This window comes from Gossypium hirsutum, chromosome A03, assembly GCF_007990345.1.
Source record: "Gossypium hirsutum isolate 1008001.06 chromosome A03, Gossypium_hirsutum_v2.1, whole genome shotgun sequence".
Classification (NCBI taxonomy): domain Eukaryota; kingdom Viridiplantae; phylum Streptophyta; class Magnoliopsida; order Malvales; family Malvaceae; genus Gossypium; species Gossypium hirsutum.
The window spans coordinates 98,423,662-98,444,392 of record NC_053426.1 but is presented as its reverse complement, the minus strand read 5'-3'; the positions used below and the strand labels follow the sequence as shown (position 1 = coordinate 98,444,392).

Below are 20,731 nucleotides of genomic sequence, written 5' to 3'. Positions count from 1 at the left end.
CTTCAAAATAAAAAGTTTTGATGTATTGTTTAGACAAACTCGAGCTGCTCAAGCTAGATATCGAGTTAATTATCTTACCTTAATTTATGTGTGTATATACTAAGTTTTGCTGATAATAAATATTAACCATTCATTCAGATAATTTTCCTATACATATGTATTTGTGTATATAAAATCATGCATTTATAAAGTAATAAAACACTGTCCAATACAACCAAGCATTTGGTTTAAATGATTGATACATGATCAAAACAAAAAGAATAAGAAACAAAGAATGAGTAACAAACAGTTACATGTTAATTTTAATATTAATTATTTCAAATGATCTTTTATTAAATTCATATAAGAATTTGAGTAAATTATAGTATCATATATTATGATTTGAGTAAATTCATATAAGAATATTGATTATTAAGAATTTTATTAAATTATATATTTTAATTTTAATATATTTAATAATAATTATGTTAATTTATATTTTATAGTATCATATATTATGATTTGAGTAAATTCATATAAGAATATTGATTATTAAGAATTTTATTAAATTATATATTTTAATTATAATATATTTAATAATAATTATGTTTAAATATGATTAAATTATTTATTATTGATATTAATAATCTTATTAAAATTTAAATAACAATAACAATAATCATTTACCAAAACAAATTTATGCTAAGGGTATTCTAGTCATTTTAGTTTTTTCCATTATGCTATTACACCTCTATTCCATTCAACCAAACACAAGATTACTATTACGCCTCTATTCCATTACATTCAACCAAACAGTTGATTTGCTATTACACCTCTATTCCAATACACCTCTAATCCAATACACCTCTAATCCAATACAGCGAACCAAACGTACCCTTAATTTTTAAATATCTATATTTTCTAATTAAATAACAATTGGTCTAATTTATAATAAAAAATCTATTAATTTTGAAAAATAATTGTGAGATTAAAATAAAAAATTGGCACTGCAACAAAATTGACTTTTAGCAGCGTTTTTTAAGGTCTTTAGCGGCATTTTTAAAAGCGCCACAAAAAACACCGCTAAAGGACATGACCTTTAGCGGCGCTTTACCTAAAAACGCCACTAAAGGTAATAAAATTTTAAAAAAAATTAAAATCATGAAAAATATAAAAAAAAATTAAAATTCATTATCAAAATATTGAGAAGAATAATATCCATGATATAAATATAAAAATTTTCTATTAAAATTCATTATCAAATTAAATTTTCTATTAAAATTTTAACTAAAAAATATTAAAATAAAAATAAAAATTTAGAATCAAAACTAAAATAAATAATAAAAATTAGATTAAATATAAATATATCAATGAAATAAGGACATAAATCATAACCATGTAAAATATAAGATATTCTCATCAAGATTTACATCCTCATCTTGCTCAAATTTTGGTGGCTTGTACCCTTTCTTGAACCATTCATCTTGTAGAATTTCAGGAATAGTTATACGCTGCCAAAAAGAACATGCAGAATTTCAACCAAAATGCACGCGCTAAAGCTTATACTGTGATCAAAGATTGCATGTAATCACTAATTTTCATAGGATGAATTGAATTTGAAACTTACGGTAAGAGGGTTTGGATCAAGAATACGCTTAATCAAATTCCTAGCACCAGATGAAAACCATGATGGACAGCTGAAAGAAGCCTCCCAGATCTGAAATTTATCAAGGTACAAACAATTTTAATGAAGTTCTCATCTAAACAGATTGGCCAAATCTAGAGGGTACTTACTTTCTTATACAAGCCTATAAGGCTTGGCTCATCGAAAGGCAAATAACCAGCCATGAGAACAAAGAGAATAACTCCGCAAGACCAAATATCAGATGATGTACCATCATAACCTTTATCTTTGAGCACCTGAAAATAAAAATATCAGATACCAGAATAAAAAGGGGGAAAAAAAAAGAAGAGTTGCAGCAATACAGCTAATTATTTTCTGAGTTCATGAGTGAAAACCTCCGGAGCAACATAATTTGGAGTCCCGCAAGTAGTGTGAAGCAACCCATCCTCCTACATTTTCAACGTGTCAAAGAAAACAAAAGATTACACTACTAGACATGGAGCTTTCTATCTTTTCCCCTATTATTGATAGTTAACATTTATAAGATGTTACTGCAAACTAAATGCCTTGACCATCTGTTTCAACCATTTTCCCATACAAATTATTGGTTTATAAATGAATTTTATCGTTTCGCCATACGAATTCCATCATATCTTCTTAATATGGAAATTTTACCATTTTCGCCATACAAATTATTGTTTCAGATGTTCATATCATGTTGTATTTTAATCGTTTTTCTTATATATCGTATCCAAAATTATCAAATATAATGTTTACTACAATGTTAAATTAGACTGCCTATAATATTAACTTTGAAATTCATGATGACTATAATATTTCGCTTCGCGGTCCAGAACTGACAGAACATGTCGCAGAGCACTGAACAGTGGATAACCACCTGTTCGATCTGCAAAGTAAAAATCCCTCTGCTTCTAATTTGACATGAAGTTCACTTGGACCTTCGATATAGTAGCAATAAACAGCTATTATCATAGTTCAGCCAGGAATCATCCATGTACATGTACATTCACATATAATGTATATATATATACACTAATAGATATACTCAACCTATTCTTTCTTCTTCATTTTTTAACTTTTTAAACAAGACCGGACAAACAACCATGACATGCAACATGATGATGCCTGTCAAAGTACAAGGCTAACTCTCACAGGACAAAGATTACCTCAACTTATTCCTATTATTTTTAATAAATGAGATAAGGATGATGCATCCATAAAGGAAATTGGGGGAAAAAAGCCAAGAACAGCTGTTACTTCAAGACCCAAGATCAAGACTGTATGCTAGTACACTGCCACATAAACCTAAAGACTTTAACTACATAAAGGCTTTCCAACCTAATGAGAACATCAGATGAATTCAATGTACAGAAAATGAATGCACCTGATGTTAAAATCAATGCGTAAAAAGTCCCCATCAGAACTATTGTCAATAATAATAGATGTCAAGGTGCTGACTGTTAAATATTTATTCAGTTCCTGCAAAATATATATCGAAAATTATAATTAAGGGGAATGGCAACGACTACTGAGATAAAAATATGTCAGATAAATGTTGTTTGGATAAAAAAAAATCAACTCTACACACCAACCACGTCAAATCAGACCGAAGTTGAAGAACAGAAAAGCTGCCTACCATTCCAAATAAAAATATCATAGCCAATGCAGTTGCAATGGACAACCATGCACCCGATACCGATGCCTCTGTCAAATCTCTAGGGATTTTCCTGCAGAAAAATAAAATAATAATTGATGAAAATCATACTACCACGACACTTAACATTTACTTAACCATACAATAGATATCCTTGAAAAAAAAACAAAAAAAAAAACCTTTAAGAAAAGAAATTTTAACCAAGAATTTCAGCAAATGACTTATGCTATAATTGGTAACCTCAACATGAAATTGAAATTTGAAATGCATGTATAAATTAAGGTTAAATTTTGAATTCATTGCTTAATGTATATATTAATGAATTTAAAAAGTAAACATAAATGTTATATTTACGTATATTTTATTACACAAATTACACTATTTTGAATTTGAAATTTAAGCTCTCAAAAAACTTAATCAGAGAGATAAACCTCAATATCTTTGAACGAAGAATTTTAGCTCATACGTCACATTACTAACGAAGTCTTAGCAACCAAACAAGAATTCATCAAATTCATTGAAATAAAAATATTATCTTTAATAAATGAGATAAGGATGATGCATCCATAAAGGAAATTGAGGGAAAAAAAGCCAACAACAGCTGTTACTTCAAGACCCAAGATCAAGATTGTATGCTAGGACACTGCCACATAAACCTAAAGACTTTAACTACATAAAGGCTTTCCAACCTAATGAGAACTGACGATTGTTCAACGTGATTAGTAATCGCATCAAGGCAAGATTATGCTTGTAGAGTCTCCAATCGGTTGAATGGTGGTGCGAATTGTAGTATGTAGTCCTCATCTGAATCCAACAAAAGAAAAAGAACAATCACACAGTCATTATCTAAAATATTAGCTCCATAAGATTTACTAAGATAAGGAACTACAAAAACTTCCATGATGCTCCAAGTTGATTTTCCTCAATCATATAAACTACTATATATTTCTACCAAAAAACAAACAAAGTGGTGAAGTTGAAGCCACAGAGTAGCGAAGTTGTTGTATTGGCATCGCAGACCAAAAGGGTGCTGATGATACTTGATTTTATTCAATCTTATAAACAATTATACGTTTCTATCAAAAACAAACAAAGGGGTTCAAGCACATGTTGAAATGGAAATGGAAATTAGAATCTTACTCTCTTTGACTGTTCCGTAAAGCCAGCACAGTACCTCATCAGCAAATGCCAGGCAGACTCTTCCCTAACAGCCAAGTGCAGCACCCTTTAAAAAACAAATAATGCAAAATTTAATTAGATTGCTGAAGTAACCAACTTACTTCCGCTTCCGCTCTCTTTTTGGGGGCTCAATCCAGTTTTCACTTACAATTTTCTTGATGTCAAACTTGTTCTCGTCCTTTAAAAAGAATAAAAACAAAAATCAGCCATTAACAAAGGGAACTCCTAAAGCACCGAACATAGCAAAATGCAAACAGAAGGCACAAAAAAGAGTATTGTTTTTACCTTGTCATCATCAAATTCATACAATTCAGCAGCTACAAAAGAAGAACAATGTTAATTGCCTAAAAATTGAATTCACAAGTAAAAAAGGAGCAAGAGAGGCATACTATCATCCATCTTGAATTTAATTGCATCCTCAATAAATTTCTTCATCTTGGCATCAAGTTCCGCTGTCACTGCTTCTCCCTTGGCAATGATTCTATCAATGTCTTCATCCGTAATTGTGCTATCCTTGGAGCTGAAGACCATTTCAGCACCAAACCTCACCATTTGAAGCAACTCATCTTTGTTAACAGTTGCACAAAACAAGAAATTGAATGCTACCAGATAGACTCAAAGAATTGTTGCATCAAGCTAAACAATTGCACTGCAAAGAAGCTTCTTACTCTTCTGCTCTGCTAATCGTCCTTGTTGAATAACCAGAGCATCTAGAGCAAGTTTTTTATAGGCCCTCTCAATCACCTTTTCCTCAATAGTGTACTGTTTTATGATTAAAAAAATAAATAAGGTTACCCTATTATAGCTAACTTCTCAACAAGTATGAAAGACAATTTTCAAACCTCCGTGCAAAAAGCGAAACACTTGAACTTCCTTCTTTTGACCAATTATAGTCACTATCATAAAGGATCACAACATCTACTGTAGCAAGATTAATACCAAGGCCTCCAGCTCTAGTTGATAACAAGAAAACAAATTTCTCACTTCCTGGCTTATTAAAGGCTTCAATGGAAGCATCACGATCTTCACCACCTGTATTACCATCAATTCGACAATACTGGTATCCACGAAACATCAAATAATCTTCAAGAATATCCAGTAGCCTTGTCATCTGAATACAAAAAATTCCACAGCAAAATCGTAAGGAAGAAACCCAGAAAGTAAATGACACTTAAAAGTAAATTATGTAAATAAATTTAAAATGGAAGAATAACATAGGGAAATATATAGACCAATAACCAACGCATTCATGGACACCGCAGAGGTACCTGTGAAAATATCAGAACTCTAGAATCACGCTCCTTCAGCTTTGGAAGTAATTTGTCCAAGAGAACCATTTTACCTGGAAATAAATAACTAAGGTCAGTTTTCATTCAGCACCAAAGAATTCAATATCTTCCAGGAAGTAAACTTACCAGCACTGGTAACAAGATGGTCTCCTGTTGTATATGGAGGTCCAGGTTCAGCACCTTGGAAAAGGTATGGGTGATTACAACATTTGCGCAACTGCATTGCAATGTTCAAAAGACGCTTACGCTCTCCACCAGCATTTACAACCTCAAGATCTTTTTGCAGCAAATCCCTATAGTACTGTTTCTGCATCTGGGACATTCCTACTTTCAGGATAGTTTCCTTTTTGGGAGGCAAACCTTTCTCAACATCTGATTTCAATCTACGAAGGAGAAACGGCCGAAGAACCTAAAGATGCAGAGACAAAGAATGTTGCTGGAAATGTGAAATTTTGGGGCAAATTTTGAGAGTTATTTGGGGGAATTTAGGGACTAACGAGCGGGAAATTAAAAATTGGGGATTTTGATTTTTTTTTTTTTGCAGCGTTTTCACTAAAAACGCCATTATAATTCAATTTTTTGTGCTATTCATTAATTTTTTTTTATTTTTAACATATTTTTTTTTATTTTTCTCTTTTGGAATTTTTTTAAATTTTGAATATTGAACTTTTTAATTGAAATATGGACTAAAATATTAAATATTAAATTTTTAAGTTTTTTATTTTTAAATTTTTTAATTTTTTAATTTTTAATTTTTTAGTTTATTTTTTATTTCGGTTTAATGCGTAATTGTAGACATGAAATTCTAATTGTGGTTTAAATCTATAGTTGAAATTTTAATTTTGATTTAATCATACACATTTAAAAAATAAATACATCAATATATTTTTATATTGAATAAATATAAATATTTATGTATCCATGCAGTATATAAATATAAAATGATGTTATATCAATAATTGTGTAAAAGAAAATGAAAAAACGTGGAGACACAAATATATATTTTAAAAAGAAAATGAGTTACAATTAAAAAACGTGGAGACACAAATGAGTGCAGAGAATTTTTGTTCGTATAAATAAATATATATTTTAATTAATCAGTATAGATAAATATTAAAATAGTATAAACAAAAAACTATTAATAAAATTTAAAGGTAAACTTATCATTTAAAACATTTTCCACAAAATATCCCTTCAATCCATTAAACAATATAACACCTTATTAATATATATAAAATATTTTTTTATCAAAATCAAGATATCTATTATCGATAACACTAATTAATTATAGGGTTTAGGATTTAATTATTGAATATGATTCACTTGAGATTAACATATTATATACCCATGGTCATTAAACCTTAAACCATAAAACCCTAACCATAGACCTTAAACCTTAAATATTAAACTGTAAACCAAAAAATAAATTTAATCAATATTAAGTATTGCTTCCATAATTTATTATGAACATAAGCTTTTACATTAATATATATGTATATACACATCAACATCCATGTGATTTTTTTGGGTTTAAGGTTTTAAAAGTTATAGTTTAGTGTTTAGGGGTTTAGTATTTTAAGGATTATAGATTAGTGTTCATGGTTTTTTAGGGGTTAGGGATTTAAGGATTATATGACTTTTAGCGGCGTTTTTTCAAAAGCGCCGCTATTGGTCCGACTTTTAGCGGCGTTTTACCGAAAGCGCCGCTATTGGCTCGACTTTTAGCGGCGTTTTACCGAAAGCGTAGCTATTGCTCCGACTTTTAGCGGCGTTTTAACAAAAAAACGCCGCTATTGCTCTGTTTTTAGCGGCATTTTTGGTAAAACGCCGCTATTGTTCTGTGTTTTACAATTTTTGAGGCGTTTTTTGATAAAACGCCGCTAAAAACCTATTTTCCTGTAGTGTGGAAAACAACCAATAGTAATATTTTGAGTAATTAGATAAATAATGTGTGATCCGAATGAGTCAAAATTTCGCTACAAAGAATAATTCCTTGAATACTCAATTATCTTTAACTTAATATTTCATAATTCAACGATAAAACAACATTCATGATTATGTAAATATTATTAAAATCAAGTAATACTAAAACTATGTAATATCAAATAATAATAATCAAATATCTCAAATAATAATAATAATAAATCATACATTTTTTCTGATAGAAACAAAACCTATTAAATAATGCTAAAATATGATTTTTGTAGTAATTTTTTAAATGTTATTTTGAATGAAAATATTTTGCTAATGCATATATTTATACTACTAAATATTAGTTTTAATTAGTATATAATTGTTTTATATTAATCAGTTGTTATGAACATAAATTTATATTCAAGATTTAACGGAAACATTATTAATAAAATAATTATAATTATTTTTTATTATATTATTGGTTTTATAGATTTAAAATGGGTTATATTATTTATCGAGTTAGAATTTATTTCTATTTGATTAGAAACAGTTAATATTTATAAAAAAATTAGTTTTAGTGTAATTATAAAATATATTTATTTTCTTTTGAGTTTTGACGTATAAATTAAGAATAAATAAATACATCTATAAATTATAGATTAGATTATCAATATATTGATATTATCTTTTTATATATAATGTTAATGTTACACATTTAATTATTTTATTTATAAAAATTATTTTAAAATTATTAACGATCATCGTATTAAAAACAAAATCATATTTATTTATAAATATATATTTATTTAAATAAAAAATTATGTTTTATTATTTTAATTTATTCCATTATATTCAATAACTTTATAGATTTATTAATTATTTTATTATTTTTAATTTATGTTTTGGTGATGAGAGGAAAGGTGGAGTGGTGAACAAAACTGGGGTCAATGGCTATTTTAATGATTTCATTTTTGCTAATGAGTTAAGGGATTAGGGTTACAAGATGCTACATCAATTAACAGGACATACACATGCTATTTCAATTAAAAATTTATCTTTAATTAATCATCAATAGATAATTAATCAATAATCATGCTTTTCATACAAAAAGGGGTTTAAATCGAGGTTATGAAACTTTAAAATCAATTCAAAAACAAGCAGGGACTAATTTAAAATAGAAAACAAGGGTCACACAGCCGTGTGGTCAGACCGTGTGACAAGTTTAGGTCGTGTGTGCTATGAGACATGGTCGTGTTGTTCAACTGTGTGTGAAAACTAAAATCGTATGGAAGGAGACACACGGCTGTGTATTCTGGCCGTGCAACTAACTGTGGCCGTGTGTGCAAAATGAAAATTAAATTACACAGAGCACACAGGTGTGCCAAGACCCTTGTATGGCATACAGTCGTGTGTCAGGCTGTGTTTCAACCGATGTGACCTAAAATGTACCTTCAATAACAAGTCAAATGTTTCATGTTTAATTAAGCTACAAGTATACCATTTACCAATCATTCAACATGTTCAAATCATACCAAAACATGCAATTTGCCTAGTTCTAACCAATATGTCATAGGGCCCATCACAAACAACAATCCAAACTAACATCCAATGTCATTTTCTAACCAATTCAAGCTTGCCTAACAATGTTATACAAAATGTCAAATGTCACCAATTCATTAAGATCCAACAAACCATATATCAATATATATATAGGCATGTATTCAACAACAACTTTACCAATTCACTTAATCAATTAAAAATCCCAAGTCAATAATCAAAGTACAATGTCATATCTATTAACCATTAAACATGTAACGCCCTAAATTTTTCAATTTTCACTTTTGGAATATTTGTTGTATTCTGTCCTATTTTTGACAAATATATGCCTGCTTATGTGATTAAGTGCTTTGGGGTGAGTTGGGGAGGTCCTAAGTTCGAGCCATAACTTGGGCTAAAAATTTTGTTTTTATTTGGATAAAGTCTGACTTTTGGTTAGTGGGCTTATAAGAATTTATTGGTAGGAACTTAACAGAATGGGCCTGCTAGTCTAGTGGTTAAGTGGCAAGGGATTGTGCTTGAGATCTCGAGTTCGAGGCGTGAGTGTGGCATTAATTTTACTGATAAGTCGTGCAGACGTTTAAGTTGGATTAAAACACTAAAGGGGGTAGGGTGTATGAGATGTTTGCCTAACCTGTTTTCTTTTTGGCTCTCTCTACCGTTTTTTTCCCAAACCTCCTTACTGCCAAAATTTTATTCCTTTTATCCCTCTCCTATATTTTCTTTCTTTCGATTAGTTTTGGTGTACTGCTAGCAGTTCCGTCGGCTCGGTAAGTATGGTTTTGTTAAATTTTGAAGTTTCTTTTGGAGATCGTTTAAGAGGGATTTAATTTTATGTTTAGGGGACAATCAAGGTTCTGTGAATCACTAGTCGGGGTTCTAAATAGCGAGTAATCGTCGATATTCGTTGAAGGTAAGTAGATTTCTCATTTTGAGATTTGTCTATTCTGAATTATTTGAATCAAGAGATTGAAAATTTGGCTCACGATTGACAATAATAGGTTCTAGAGTGTTCGGGATTGCGTTAGGCTTCAATTGAAACCAGATGTGTACTTCGATTGCATAGAAAACGGGGTTCAATGAAAGCTAAAATCGAAACTGTTGAGCTACACGGGCATGTGGACTGCCCATGTGGAGGCCGTGTGGCGATACACGGCCGTATGGTGATACACAGTAGTGTGACCGACGAGCCAGGCCATGCATGTCCTATACGGGCACGACGGACACGGGCGTGTGAGGCTGGCTAGGCCGTGTGTGAGGCACGGGCTAGACCAATTAGGCCGTGTGGGCCACACGGGCGTATGGGTTCACACGGGCATATGAAAATCTGGACCAGGCCGTGTGATCCACACGGGCAAGGCCAAATTGGGCTGTGTGAGCCATACAGGCGTGCGGGCTCATACAGACAGGCCACATGGGCGTGTGAGCCTGGCAATCTGATTTGTTCTAGAAGGTTGCACGGGTCAACCTAGTTGACTGTAACCTGTTAAGGGGTCAGTAAGCGTTATTTAGGTTCTGTTCTGTGATATGATATTGAGATGTATGCTAGCATGTTATACTTAGCATGGGTATAAATATTGATCTAATCTGAGTATAGAACACATAATCTATTTACTGTTTGAAAGCTTGCCATGACATTATTTATGTTGCATTGCATTAGGTTGGGTTTGATATTGAAGAGAATGAAGACTGAAAGGCTCTTTAGCCACTTATTTGGCAGCTTTGCTACAATTATTAATATGTGTCGTTTTACAGTACCTCATGGTGTATAGGGTTGGATGGGTTGATTTTATTCTCATACTTGGTGTGCAAGGCTGGGTGGGTCGATTTTATCCCTACATGGTGTAAGGTTGGACAAAATTGGTATACAGGGTTGGTGGGCATTATTGTTCTAATTGATATACATGTATGTCTGTATGGGCTAATGCCCGAATGTATCTGATACTGCTCTAAGTGGGCTAAGGCCTACATCGAATCTGTTAGGAGCTCAGGCTCAATTATGACTGCTTGACTGTTATCCATTTACATGCATGCTTTACTGTGGGGATGTACACACTGAGTTTGCGAAAACTCACCCTTTATTTTATTTGTCTGTTAGGTAATCCCCAGCAGTAGGCGGATCGGTACAGCGGAGGGCTCGACAGTGACCACTGCTTCATAAACTCTAGTTTTAAAGGTTTTTAATGCTTTATTATTTTAATTGCTATAGTTGGGAGTAATTATGTAATTTCTGGTTTCAGACTGTTTGGTTTAAGTTCAGAATTTGAAACACTGTTTATGGATTTCGGAACTGTAACTTTATTTGCTCTTAAGCTTCCGCGAACTAAGAAATGTTAGCAGATTAATCAATATATGTTTTCTGAGTTAAGTAAAAGGTGTTGACTAGAATGGTTTTTGGGTAAACATGATTTTAAATACGTTCTCATGTGACTTCACCAGATTCGGCCATAACGTCTAGGCCGGGTTTGGAGTGTTACATTTAGTGGTATCAGAGGCCGGTTGCAAAACTCGACTGTGGATTTAGGTTTCAAAATTTGTTTTTTATAAATGCTTTATAAAGCGATTTGAAATAATTTTGATAACAAGTGTGTGGTACATTGAGCCTCCAGCACTAATCCTGTAAGTTCTCTGAAACTCTGATATGTACTGTCTGAAAGTATGCTTATACTAAATTTTTTCTGTATCTGTCTGAAATACTGTGTATGAGTTATGAGATTACTATGGGTAGTACGTTACTGAAACACTTTAGGTAGTGTAAATAGAAAACTGTAGTGGGCTTATTACTCGCGATAACTGACTCTGAAACTTTGATATTGTTTTACATAAAATATCTACTAATAATTATCGAAACTGTACTCTGATGTGCATAAAACTTCTAAACACAGATTAATTCGATGGTTACGATGAGCACACGTGGTACTCGTGGACGAGGTACTAGAAACCGAGGTAGAGGCCGTAGAAGAATTCAAGCTGAGTCATTCGCATCTGATACGATCCCTAATTTGGACACTAGCGAGACGTCGGTGTCACATGTTACTGAGGCTGGTGCTGAGTCTTAGGACCGTGCAGCTGGGGACGACGACTGTCTCAGGCCATGCTGCAAATTCTAGAGAGGGTCGCTGGGGCTAATACTGGATCTGGAGGCCCTTGGGTTGGTTATGAAACGACTCTGGTCGAATGGGGCTGAGATATTCAGAGGCATCGCTAGAGTTGCTCCGAGTGTGGCTAAGTACTGGATGGAGGCCACGGAGCGTATCATGGACAATCTAAACTTTTCTGATGAGCAGAAACTCAAGGAGGCAGTGTCATTAATGCGAGATGAGGCGTATCAATGGTGTCTGACCGTTAAGGAGGGCACTCAGCCCAATCGACTGTCTTGGTATCTGTTTAAGACCATTTTTCAAAATAAGTACGTGGGAGCTAGCTACACTGATGCTAGGCGACGTGAGTTTCTAAATCTCACTAAAAGTGACCGTTCTATGGCTGAGTACGAGGTTGAGTTTATTAGATTGAGCCGTTATGCGAGGGGCATGTTGGCAATCGAGTATGAGCCTTGTGTCTGATTTGATGATGGTCTCTGCAATAGTCTGCGAGTTTTGATAGCTCCACAGAGGGAGCGGAATTTTTCCGCATTGGTCAAGAAGGCCAATATAGTCGAGGAGGTGAAGCGCTCTGAGTGCCAAAACCGTGAAAAAGGAAAGGCTAAAAGGGATTTTGAGCCTACAAATGTGGGGTGGAGGCCTAAGAAAAAGGCCAGGACTAATGGGCCCGTGAGAGCTAGACCTACTGTTGCTATTCCTGTTGGGGTGGTGATGTGCCAGCTTTGTAATAGACACCATCCGGGCGAGTTTTGGAGAGCTACTGGGGCTTGTTTAAGGTGTGGGTCGATTGAGCATCGAGTTAAGGATTGTCCACTGAGGGGTAATTAGATGCAAGCTCCGGTTGCTGACTGTACAGCTGTCGAGAGGGGTACAGCAACCACCTAAGGGGCCGAGGACAGGCTATGGATGGTAGCGGTATAGGTCGAGGTCAGAGAGCACCAAGTAGAGGTACTGGGCCGACTGAGGTGAGGCCACTTGCATTTTTTTATACTGCATGTTTTCGTGAGGATAGAGATGCTCCAGACGTCATCATGGGTATGTTTTTAATTCTTTATGTATTTTATGTTGCACTATAGACATAGGCTCTACACATTTCTATGTTGCATGTTTTGTGTCTAAGACTTTGGGAATACCGTATGAGAGCACTTCTAGTGAGATTTCAGTGGTGAGTCCGTTGGGACAGTCTATTGGGGTTAGTAAATTGTTTAAAAACGTTCCGTTGGAAATTCAAGGGATGATATTTTTGGCTGATCTGATGGAACTTCTGTTTGGGGAGTTCGACTTAATTCTGGGAATGGAATAGTTGGTGAAGCATCGTGTAAGTCTGGATTGTGCTAAAAAAAGGGTTGTTCTGAGGACCGATAAGGATAACGAGATAGTCGTGATTGGTGAACGACAGAATTATTTGTCTAATATGATATTTGTGTTAGTGGCAAAGAAGTTGGTGAGGAAAGGATGTAAGGTATTCTTGGCCTATATCAGTGTTTCTGACTCTGTGGACTCTACGGTTAATGATATTCGTACTATGAGCGACTTTCCAGATATTTTTCTAGAGGAATTACCCGGATTGCCTCTAAGTCGTGAGATAAAAATTTGGGATTGAGTTAATTCCTGGTACAGCTTCTGTGTCTATCGCCCCTTATCGAATGGCACCGAAGGAGCTGGCAGAACTTAAGGCTCAAATTTAGGAGCTGTTAGATCATGGATTTATTCGTCCTAGCGTGTCTCCATGGGGAGCACCTGTTCTGTTCGTAAAGAAGAAGGATGGTACGATGAGAATATGTATCGATTATCGTCAGCTGAATAAGTTGACGATTAAGAATAAATACCCACTTCCAAGGATAGACGATTTATTCGATCAGTTCAGGGGGGCTTCTGTGTTCTCCAAGATCGATCTGCGATCAAGTTATCATTAGTTAAGGGTTAAGGAGGCCGGTGTACATAAGACACCATTTAGGACTCAATATGGACATTACGAGTTTTTGGTTATGCCTTTTGGGTTGACTAATGCACTAGCAGCATTCATGGACTTGATGATCCGTGTGTTTCAGCCCTACTTAGACCAGTTCGTAGTGGTGTTTATTGATGACATCTTGATTTACTCTAAGTCTGAGGACGAGCATGATGAGCATCTCAGGGTTGTTCTGCAGATCTTTCGTGAGAAACAACTTTATGCAAAGTTCCCTAAGTGTGAGTTTTGGCTTCAGGAAGTAATCTTTTGGGGACATGTGGTGTCTGCTGGGGGAATTCATGTTGATCATCGTAAGATTGAGGGTGTGTTGGATTGGAAATAGCCGAAGAATGTGTCGGAGGTCCGTAATTTTTTGAGACTGGCAGGATATTACCGACGTTTCGTAAAAAGGTTCTCGTTGATCGCAGCGCCGTTGACTAAGTTACTACGTAAGGGAGTTTCTTTTGTTTGGACAGACGCATAGTAGGAGAGCTTTGAGAAGCTCAAGACAGCTTTAACTCAGGCTCCGGTTCTGATACAGCTTAAACCCGGTAAAGATTTCGTAGTGTATAGCAACGCGTCATATGTGAGTTTAGGTTGTGTCTTGATGCAAGACGGTAAGGTAGTTGCCTATGCGTCTCGACAGCTTAAGACTCACAAGGCTAATTATTTGACGCATGATTTAAAGTTGGCTGCAGTTATGTTTGCATTAAAGATTTGGAGGCACTATCTGTACGGTGAGAAGTGTACCATCTACACTAATCACAAGAGCCTCAAGTATCTCCTCACTCAGAAGGAGTTAAATCTTAGGCAGCGTCAGCGGGTTGAGTTGCTTAAGGATTATAACTGCGGTATTGAGTATCATCCAGGTAAGGCCAATGTGGTGGCCAATGCGTTAAGCCGTAGGGCTATGACAGATTTGAGGGCAATGTTCACTCGACTGAGTCTTTATGATGATGGGAGTCTCTTGGCTGAGTTGCAGGTTAAACCGACATGGCTGGATCAGATTAAGTATAAGCAGTTAGGAGATAAGTCCCTTGAGTTGCAATTACGATAAGTTAAGGCTGGAACTGCTACTGATTTTGGATTGACAGTGATGGGGTATTGCGCTTCCGAGGTAGGATCTGTGTACCTAATGATGAGGATTTGAGACTGGCGATTCTGAAGGAGGCGCAGAGTAGTCCTTACGCTATGCATCTTGGTGGAAATAAGATGTATAAAGATCTCCAAGAGTTGTACTGGTGGCCAACATTGAAATGTAAGGTGGTCGACTTTGTTGCTCGTTGTTTGACTTGTCAGCAAATTAAGGCTGAGCATTAGTTACCTTCGGGTTTGCTACAACTAGTGAAGATACCAATGTGGAAATGGGAGTGAGTAACGATGGACTTCGTTAGTGGGTTACCTTTAGCACCCACTAAGAAGGATTATGTTTGGGTCGTTGTGGATTGATTGACCAAGTCGGCACATTTCATTCCTGTTAACACAGACTTCTCTTTACAGAAGTTGGCTAAACTTTACATTTCTGAGATAGTAAGACTGTATGGGGTTCCTGTTTCGATCATCTCCGATAGGGATCCTCGTTTTACGTCTCGATTTTGACAGAAACTTCATGAGGCTTTAGGTTCTTGTCTTGAGTTCAGTATTGCTTTTCATTCTTAGACAGATGGTCAGTCAGAAAGGGTGATTTAGATACTGGAGGATATGTTGAGGGGTTGTTGGATTTCTTAGGTAGTTTGGAAGAGTACATGCCTTTGACAGAGTTTACTTACAATAATAGCTATCAGTCTAGTATTCAGATGGCACCGTATGAGGCACTTTATGGTCGTAAGTGTCGCACTCCTTCGTGCTGGACTGAGTTGGGTGAGCGATGTGTTCTGGGTCTGAAGTTGATTTCAGAGACTGAGGATAAGGTCCGGTTTATTCGAAAGCATCTAAAAGCGGCTTCTGATAGACAGAAGTCTTATGCTGACTTGAAGATGAAGGATATTGAGTATTTTGTGGGGGACTTGGTTTTTCTTAAAGTTTCACCATGGAAGAAAGTTCTGAGGTTCGATCGGAAGGGCAAGTTAAGCCCTAAGTTCATTGGACCACACCGGATTTTGAAGCGAGTTGGGCTGGTCGTGTATCAGTTGGAATTTCCTTCAGAGTTGGATCATATACATGATGTATTCCATGTCTTAATGTTAAGACATTACCGCTCTGATCCCACGCACATTGTGCCTATGCAGGAGATTGATGTTAGACTAGATCTAACGTTCGAGGAGAAGCCAGTTCAGATTTTAGATCGTGACATTAAAGTTCTGCGTAGGAAATCTATTCCTTTTGTGAAGGTGTTGTGGCGGAACCATAGCACTGAGGAGGCTACTTGGGAGCCAAATGATCAGATGCAACAACAGAATCCTTACTTTTTCTAATCAGGTAAAATTCGAGGACGAATTTTCTTTGAGGGGGTAGAATTGTAACGCCCCAAATTTCGTAATTTTTTCTTTTGGAATATTTTTGTATTCTGCCCTGTTTTTGACAATATATATCTGCTTATGCGATTAATTACTTTGGGGTGAGTTGGGGAGGTCCCAAGTTCGAGCCTTAACTTGGGCTAAAAATTTAGTTTTTATTTGGATAAAGTCTAACTTTTGGTTAGTGGGCTTATAAGAATTTATTGGTAGGAACTTAACAGAATAGGCCTACTAGTCTAGTGGTTAAGTGGCAAGGGATTATGCCTGAGATCCCGAGTTCGAGGCATGAGTGTGGAATTAATTTTACTGATAAGCCATACGGACGTTTGAGTTGGATTAAAACACTAAAGGGGGTAGGGTGTATGAGATGTTTGCCTAACCTGTTTTCTGTTTGACTCTCTCTGCCATTTTTTTCCCAAACCTCCTAGTTGCCGAAATCTTATTCCTTTTACCCCTCTCCTCTGTTTTCTTTCTTCCGATTACTTTTGGTGTACTGCTAGCTGTTCCGTCAGCTCAGTAAGTATGGTTTTGTTAAATTGTAAGGTTTCCTTTGGAGATCGTTTAAGAGAGATTTAATTTACTGTTTAAGGGACAATCAAGGTTCTGTGGATCACTAATCGGGGTTCTAAACAGTGAGTAATCACCGATATTCGTTGAAGGTAAGTAGATCTCTCATTTTGGGATTTGTTTATTCTGAATTATTTGAATCAAGAGACTAAAATTTTGGCTTACAATTAACAATAATAGGTTTTGGAGTGTTTGGGATTGCGTTAGGCTTCAATCGAAACTAGATGTCTACTTCGATTGCACAGAAAATAGGGTTCGACGAAAGTCGAAACAGAAACTGTCGAGCCACATGGGTGTGTGGACTGCCCGTGTGAAGGCCGTGTAGCGATACACGACCGTGTGATCGACGAGCTAGGTCGTGCGCGTGCTACACGGGCATGACGGACATGGGCATGTGAGGCTTACTAGGCCGTGTATAAGGCATGGGCTAGACCAATTGGGCAGTACGGGCCACACGGACGTATGGGAATCTGGGCCAGGCTGTGTGATCCACACGGGCAATGCCAAATTGAGCTGTGTGAGCCACACAGGCGTGTGAGCCCAGTAATCTGATTTGTTCTAGAAGGTTGCACGGGTCGCCCTAGTTGACTGTGACCTGTTAAAGGAGTCGGTAAGTGTTACTTAGGTTCTGTTTTGTGATATGATATTGAGATGTATGCTAGCATGTTATACTTAGCATGGGTATAAATATTGATCTGATCTGAGTATAGTACACATAATTTGTTTACTGTTTGAAAGCATGCCATGACATTATTTATGTTGTATTGCATTGGGTTGGGTTTGATATTAAAGAGAAGGAAGACTGAAATACTCTTTAGCCACTTATTTAGCAGCTTTGCTGCAATTATTGATATGTGCCGTTTTACGGTACCTCATGTTGTGTAGGGTTCGATGGGTTGATTTTATACCCATATTTGGTGTGCAGGGCTGGGTGGGTCGATTTTATCCCCATATGGTGTGTAGGGTTGGACGGAGTTGGTATGCAGGGTTGGTAGGCATTACTGTTCTGATTGATATGCATGTATGTCTGTATGGGCTAAGGCCCGAATATATCTGATACTGCTCTAAGTGGGCTAAGGCCTACATCGAATTTGTTAGGAGCTTAGGCTCGATTATGACTACTTGATTGTTATTCGTTTACATGCATGCTTTACTGCGGGGATGTACACACTGAGTTTGCAAAAACTCACCCCTTATTTTATTTGTCTGTCAAGTAATCCCCAGCAGTAGGTGGATCGGTGTAGCGGAGGGCTCGACGGTGACAACTGCTCCATACACTCTAGTTTTAAAGGTTTTTAATGCTTTATTATTTTAATTTCTATAGTTGGGAGTAATTATGTAATTTCTGGTTTTAGACTGTTTGGTTTAAGTTCGGAATTTGAAACACTGTTTATGGATTTTGGAACTGCAACTTTATTTGTTCTTAAGCTTTCGCAAACTAAGAAATGTTTTCGAGCAAATTAATCAATATATGTTTTTTGAGTTAAGTAAAAGATGGTGACTGGAATAGTTTTTGGGTAAACGTGGCTTTAAATACGTTCTCATGTGACTTCGCCAGATTCGGCCATAACGTCTAAGTCGGGTTTGGGGTGTTACAAAGCAAGTAATCAAATACCAACTATACATATATGGCATTCAATATTCCATCAACCATGTAATTAAACTCTCAAAATCATTTCAAATATTTTATCATCACATACCATATCAACCATAATCAACCATATCATTATATTAACAAATTCACATGGCTAGGAAATCTTAAATATACTTTAAATACATCAAACATTTATATTCATAACTTCACTCCCATTACATGCCACATATCCCAAACTAAACACTTTTAAAGCCTACTGAAAGATAGTTGGATAGTGTAATCTTCAACTTGATCCAATTGTCCGGTTTCGCAAAATGATATCTACAAGAAAACAGGAAAAACGAAACAAGTAAGCTTCAAAGAGCTTAGTAAGTTCATAGGTTAAAACGATATAACTTGCCTTGAAAACATAGTTAATAATTAACAAACTTTTTAACTAATATTAACCCTATCAACCATAACCATTCAATAGGTGAAGTTATACACGAGTCATTTCATCATCTCATTTGTATAATATCAAACATTATCAAGTCACGATATAATATCAAAAATCATGAAAGCGTATACAAGTCATCAACAATGCATCATAATCAAATAACAATTACATATCATCACCTTGTCATTTAACCATTAATAATCTGCCTGATGAATGATATAAAAAGATAAGGATAAGCTGTTATCCATCCAAGACACGCCAAAATGCTTAATCGAGCCAATCCAACTAAGAACACACTTAGGCACCAAGTGCTAATCCCGTAGGCTTTACATCCGCCCCCCAAAACACGCCAGAATCACTGTTAATATAACTTAGTAATCCACAACAAATGTTGGACTCTAGTACATTCAGTGATTAATAACAAGTCAAGAATCATCATCTCATCACAAGTCAATCCCATACAATGCTCAAAATGACCTAGTGGCATGCCAATTGTATCATATCTTATGTTCATCCGGGCTTAATATACAAAATCACGTAACACTTTACAACTCAATGACATTTCTCACCTTGAATCAATTTGATACAATTTAATTATATAATAGACATATTCAACAAATCATAAATCACAAGTCGGTATAGTATTATCTGTTATGCTAAATTAAACCGTATGAACTTACTAGGGCTAAACAACAAAAATTGTAATATCATGGATTAATAAACAATTTTCTCTTTTCCACGATTATCACCGACTCTTGATCTAAACAGTAATTTATTTCAATTATCAGCCCAAATATAATCCATTTAATGCATATGACTTCTTTATTAACATTTTTCATAATTTTCCTAACCTTTTACATTTTATACAATTTAGTCCCTAAAATTGAAACAAGTTTATTTTTCATAATTAAGCCCAAAACTATTATGCCAAATTCATTATCATCCTAAAAAAATTCTAAGATCACAAAATCTACAAGAAATTCATGTCATTTTCAACAATTTAACAATTTAGTTCATAAACTTAAAACTATGCAAAATCACTTTACAAGTTAGTCCAAACTCATCATCAAGCTTCAAAACAAAGTATTAAAATCTAAAAATCTTTAAGAACATCAATGGAAATTTTTTAAAACTTTGACGGTTTCGCAAAATAGTCCCTAGGCTAGATAAATTAAGTTACAACGATTTCAAAAACATAAAATTTATAAAAAAAACGAGTGAAAAATGGACTTACATGCAAGTTTATAAATAAGGCTGAAGCTTGGAGGTTTAACAACAATGGTGTTCGATGGTGAGACTTCAAATGGAGAAGATGACAACTTATGCTTATGCTTTTAACTTTATTATTTTAACATTTTAACATTAAAGTAACACAAAATTTGTTTATATCTTACTTACAACTGTCTTTT

The 20,731-nt window shown here is 35.1% G+C and overlaps 4 protein-coding genes across 6 annotated transcripts; 1 reads left to right on the top strand and 3 right to left on the bottom strand.

Moving 5' to 3' along the window:
- Nucleotides 1-1,308: 1,308 nt before the first annotated feature.
- Nucleotides 1,309-5,009, bottom strand: LOC121203346 (probable chromatin-remodeling complex ATPase chain). 3 transcript variants are annotated; one of them, XM_041099518.1, is made up of 10 exons: nt 4,847-5,009; nt 4,743-4,774; nt 4,559-4,635; nt 4,419-4,482; nt 3,968-4,082; nt 3,261-3,351; nt 1,966-3,103; nt 1,774-1,899; nt 1,607-1,696; nt 1,309-1,490 (listed from the first exon to the last, which is right to left on the bottom strand). In XM_041099518.1, exons 1-6 carry the CDS (start codon nt 5,007-5,009, stop codon nt 3,332-3,334), a joined length of 471 nt encoding a protein of 156 aa, XP_040955452.1. In that variant the 3' UTR covers nt 1,309-1,490; nt 1,607-1,696; nt 1,774-1,899; nt 1,966-3,103; nt 3,261-3,331. The 3 variants fall into 3 exon arrangements, with proteins under 3 accessions (XP_040955452.1, XP_040955458.1, XP_040955451.1); XM_041099524.1 differs by having other exon boundaries at nt 1,999-3,103; XM_041099517.1 differs by having other exon boundaries at nt 1,999-2,052.
- LOC121203484 (CBL-interacting serine/threonine-protein kinase 9) lies at nt 1,368-2,596 on the bottom strand. Its single transcript, XM_041095399.1, has 5 exons — nt 2,465-2,596; nt 1,999-2,052; nt 1,774-1,899; nt 1,607-1,696; nt 1,368-1,490 (listed from the first exon to the last, which is right to left on the bottom strand). Exons 1-5 carry the CDS (start codon nt 2,594-2,596, stop codon nt 1,368-1,370), a joined length of 525 nt encoding a protein of 174 aa, XP_040951333.1.
- Nucleotides 5,010-5,126: 117 nt separating the features above from the next.
- On the bottom strand, nt 5,127-6,194 carry LOC107887688 (ISWI chromatin-remodeling complex ATPase CHR17-like). Its single transcript, XM_041099512.1, has 4 exons — nt 5,873-6,194; nt 5,726-5,799; nt 5,300-5,568; nt 5,127-5,219 (listed from the first exon to the last, which is right to left on the bottom strand). The coding sequence occupies exons 1-4, from the start codon at nt 6,066-6,068 to the stop codon at nt 5,198-5,200; spliced, it is 561 nt and encodes a 186-aa protein (XP_040955446.1). The 5' UTR covers nt 6,069-6,194; the 3' UTR covers nt 5,127-5,197.
- Nucleotides 6,195-12,375: 6,181 nt separating this feature from the next.
- Nucleotides 12,376-14,612, top strand: LOC107887687 (uncharacterized). The gene is made up of 6 exons (XM_016811926.1): nt 12,376-12,761; nt 12,804-13,094; nt 13,175-13,353; nt 13,395-13,510; nt 13,622-13,898; nt 14,338-14,612. The coding sequence occupies exons 1-6, from the start codon at nt 12,376-12,378 to the stop codon at nt 14,610-14,612; spliced, it is 1,524 nt and encodes a 507-aa protein (XP_016667415.1).
- The last annotated feature ends 6,119 nt before the right edge of the window (nt 14,613-20,731 follow it).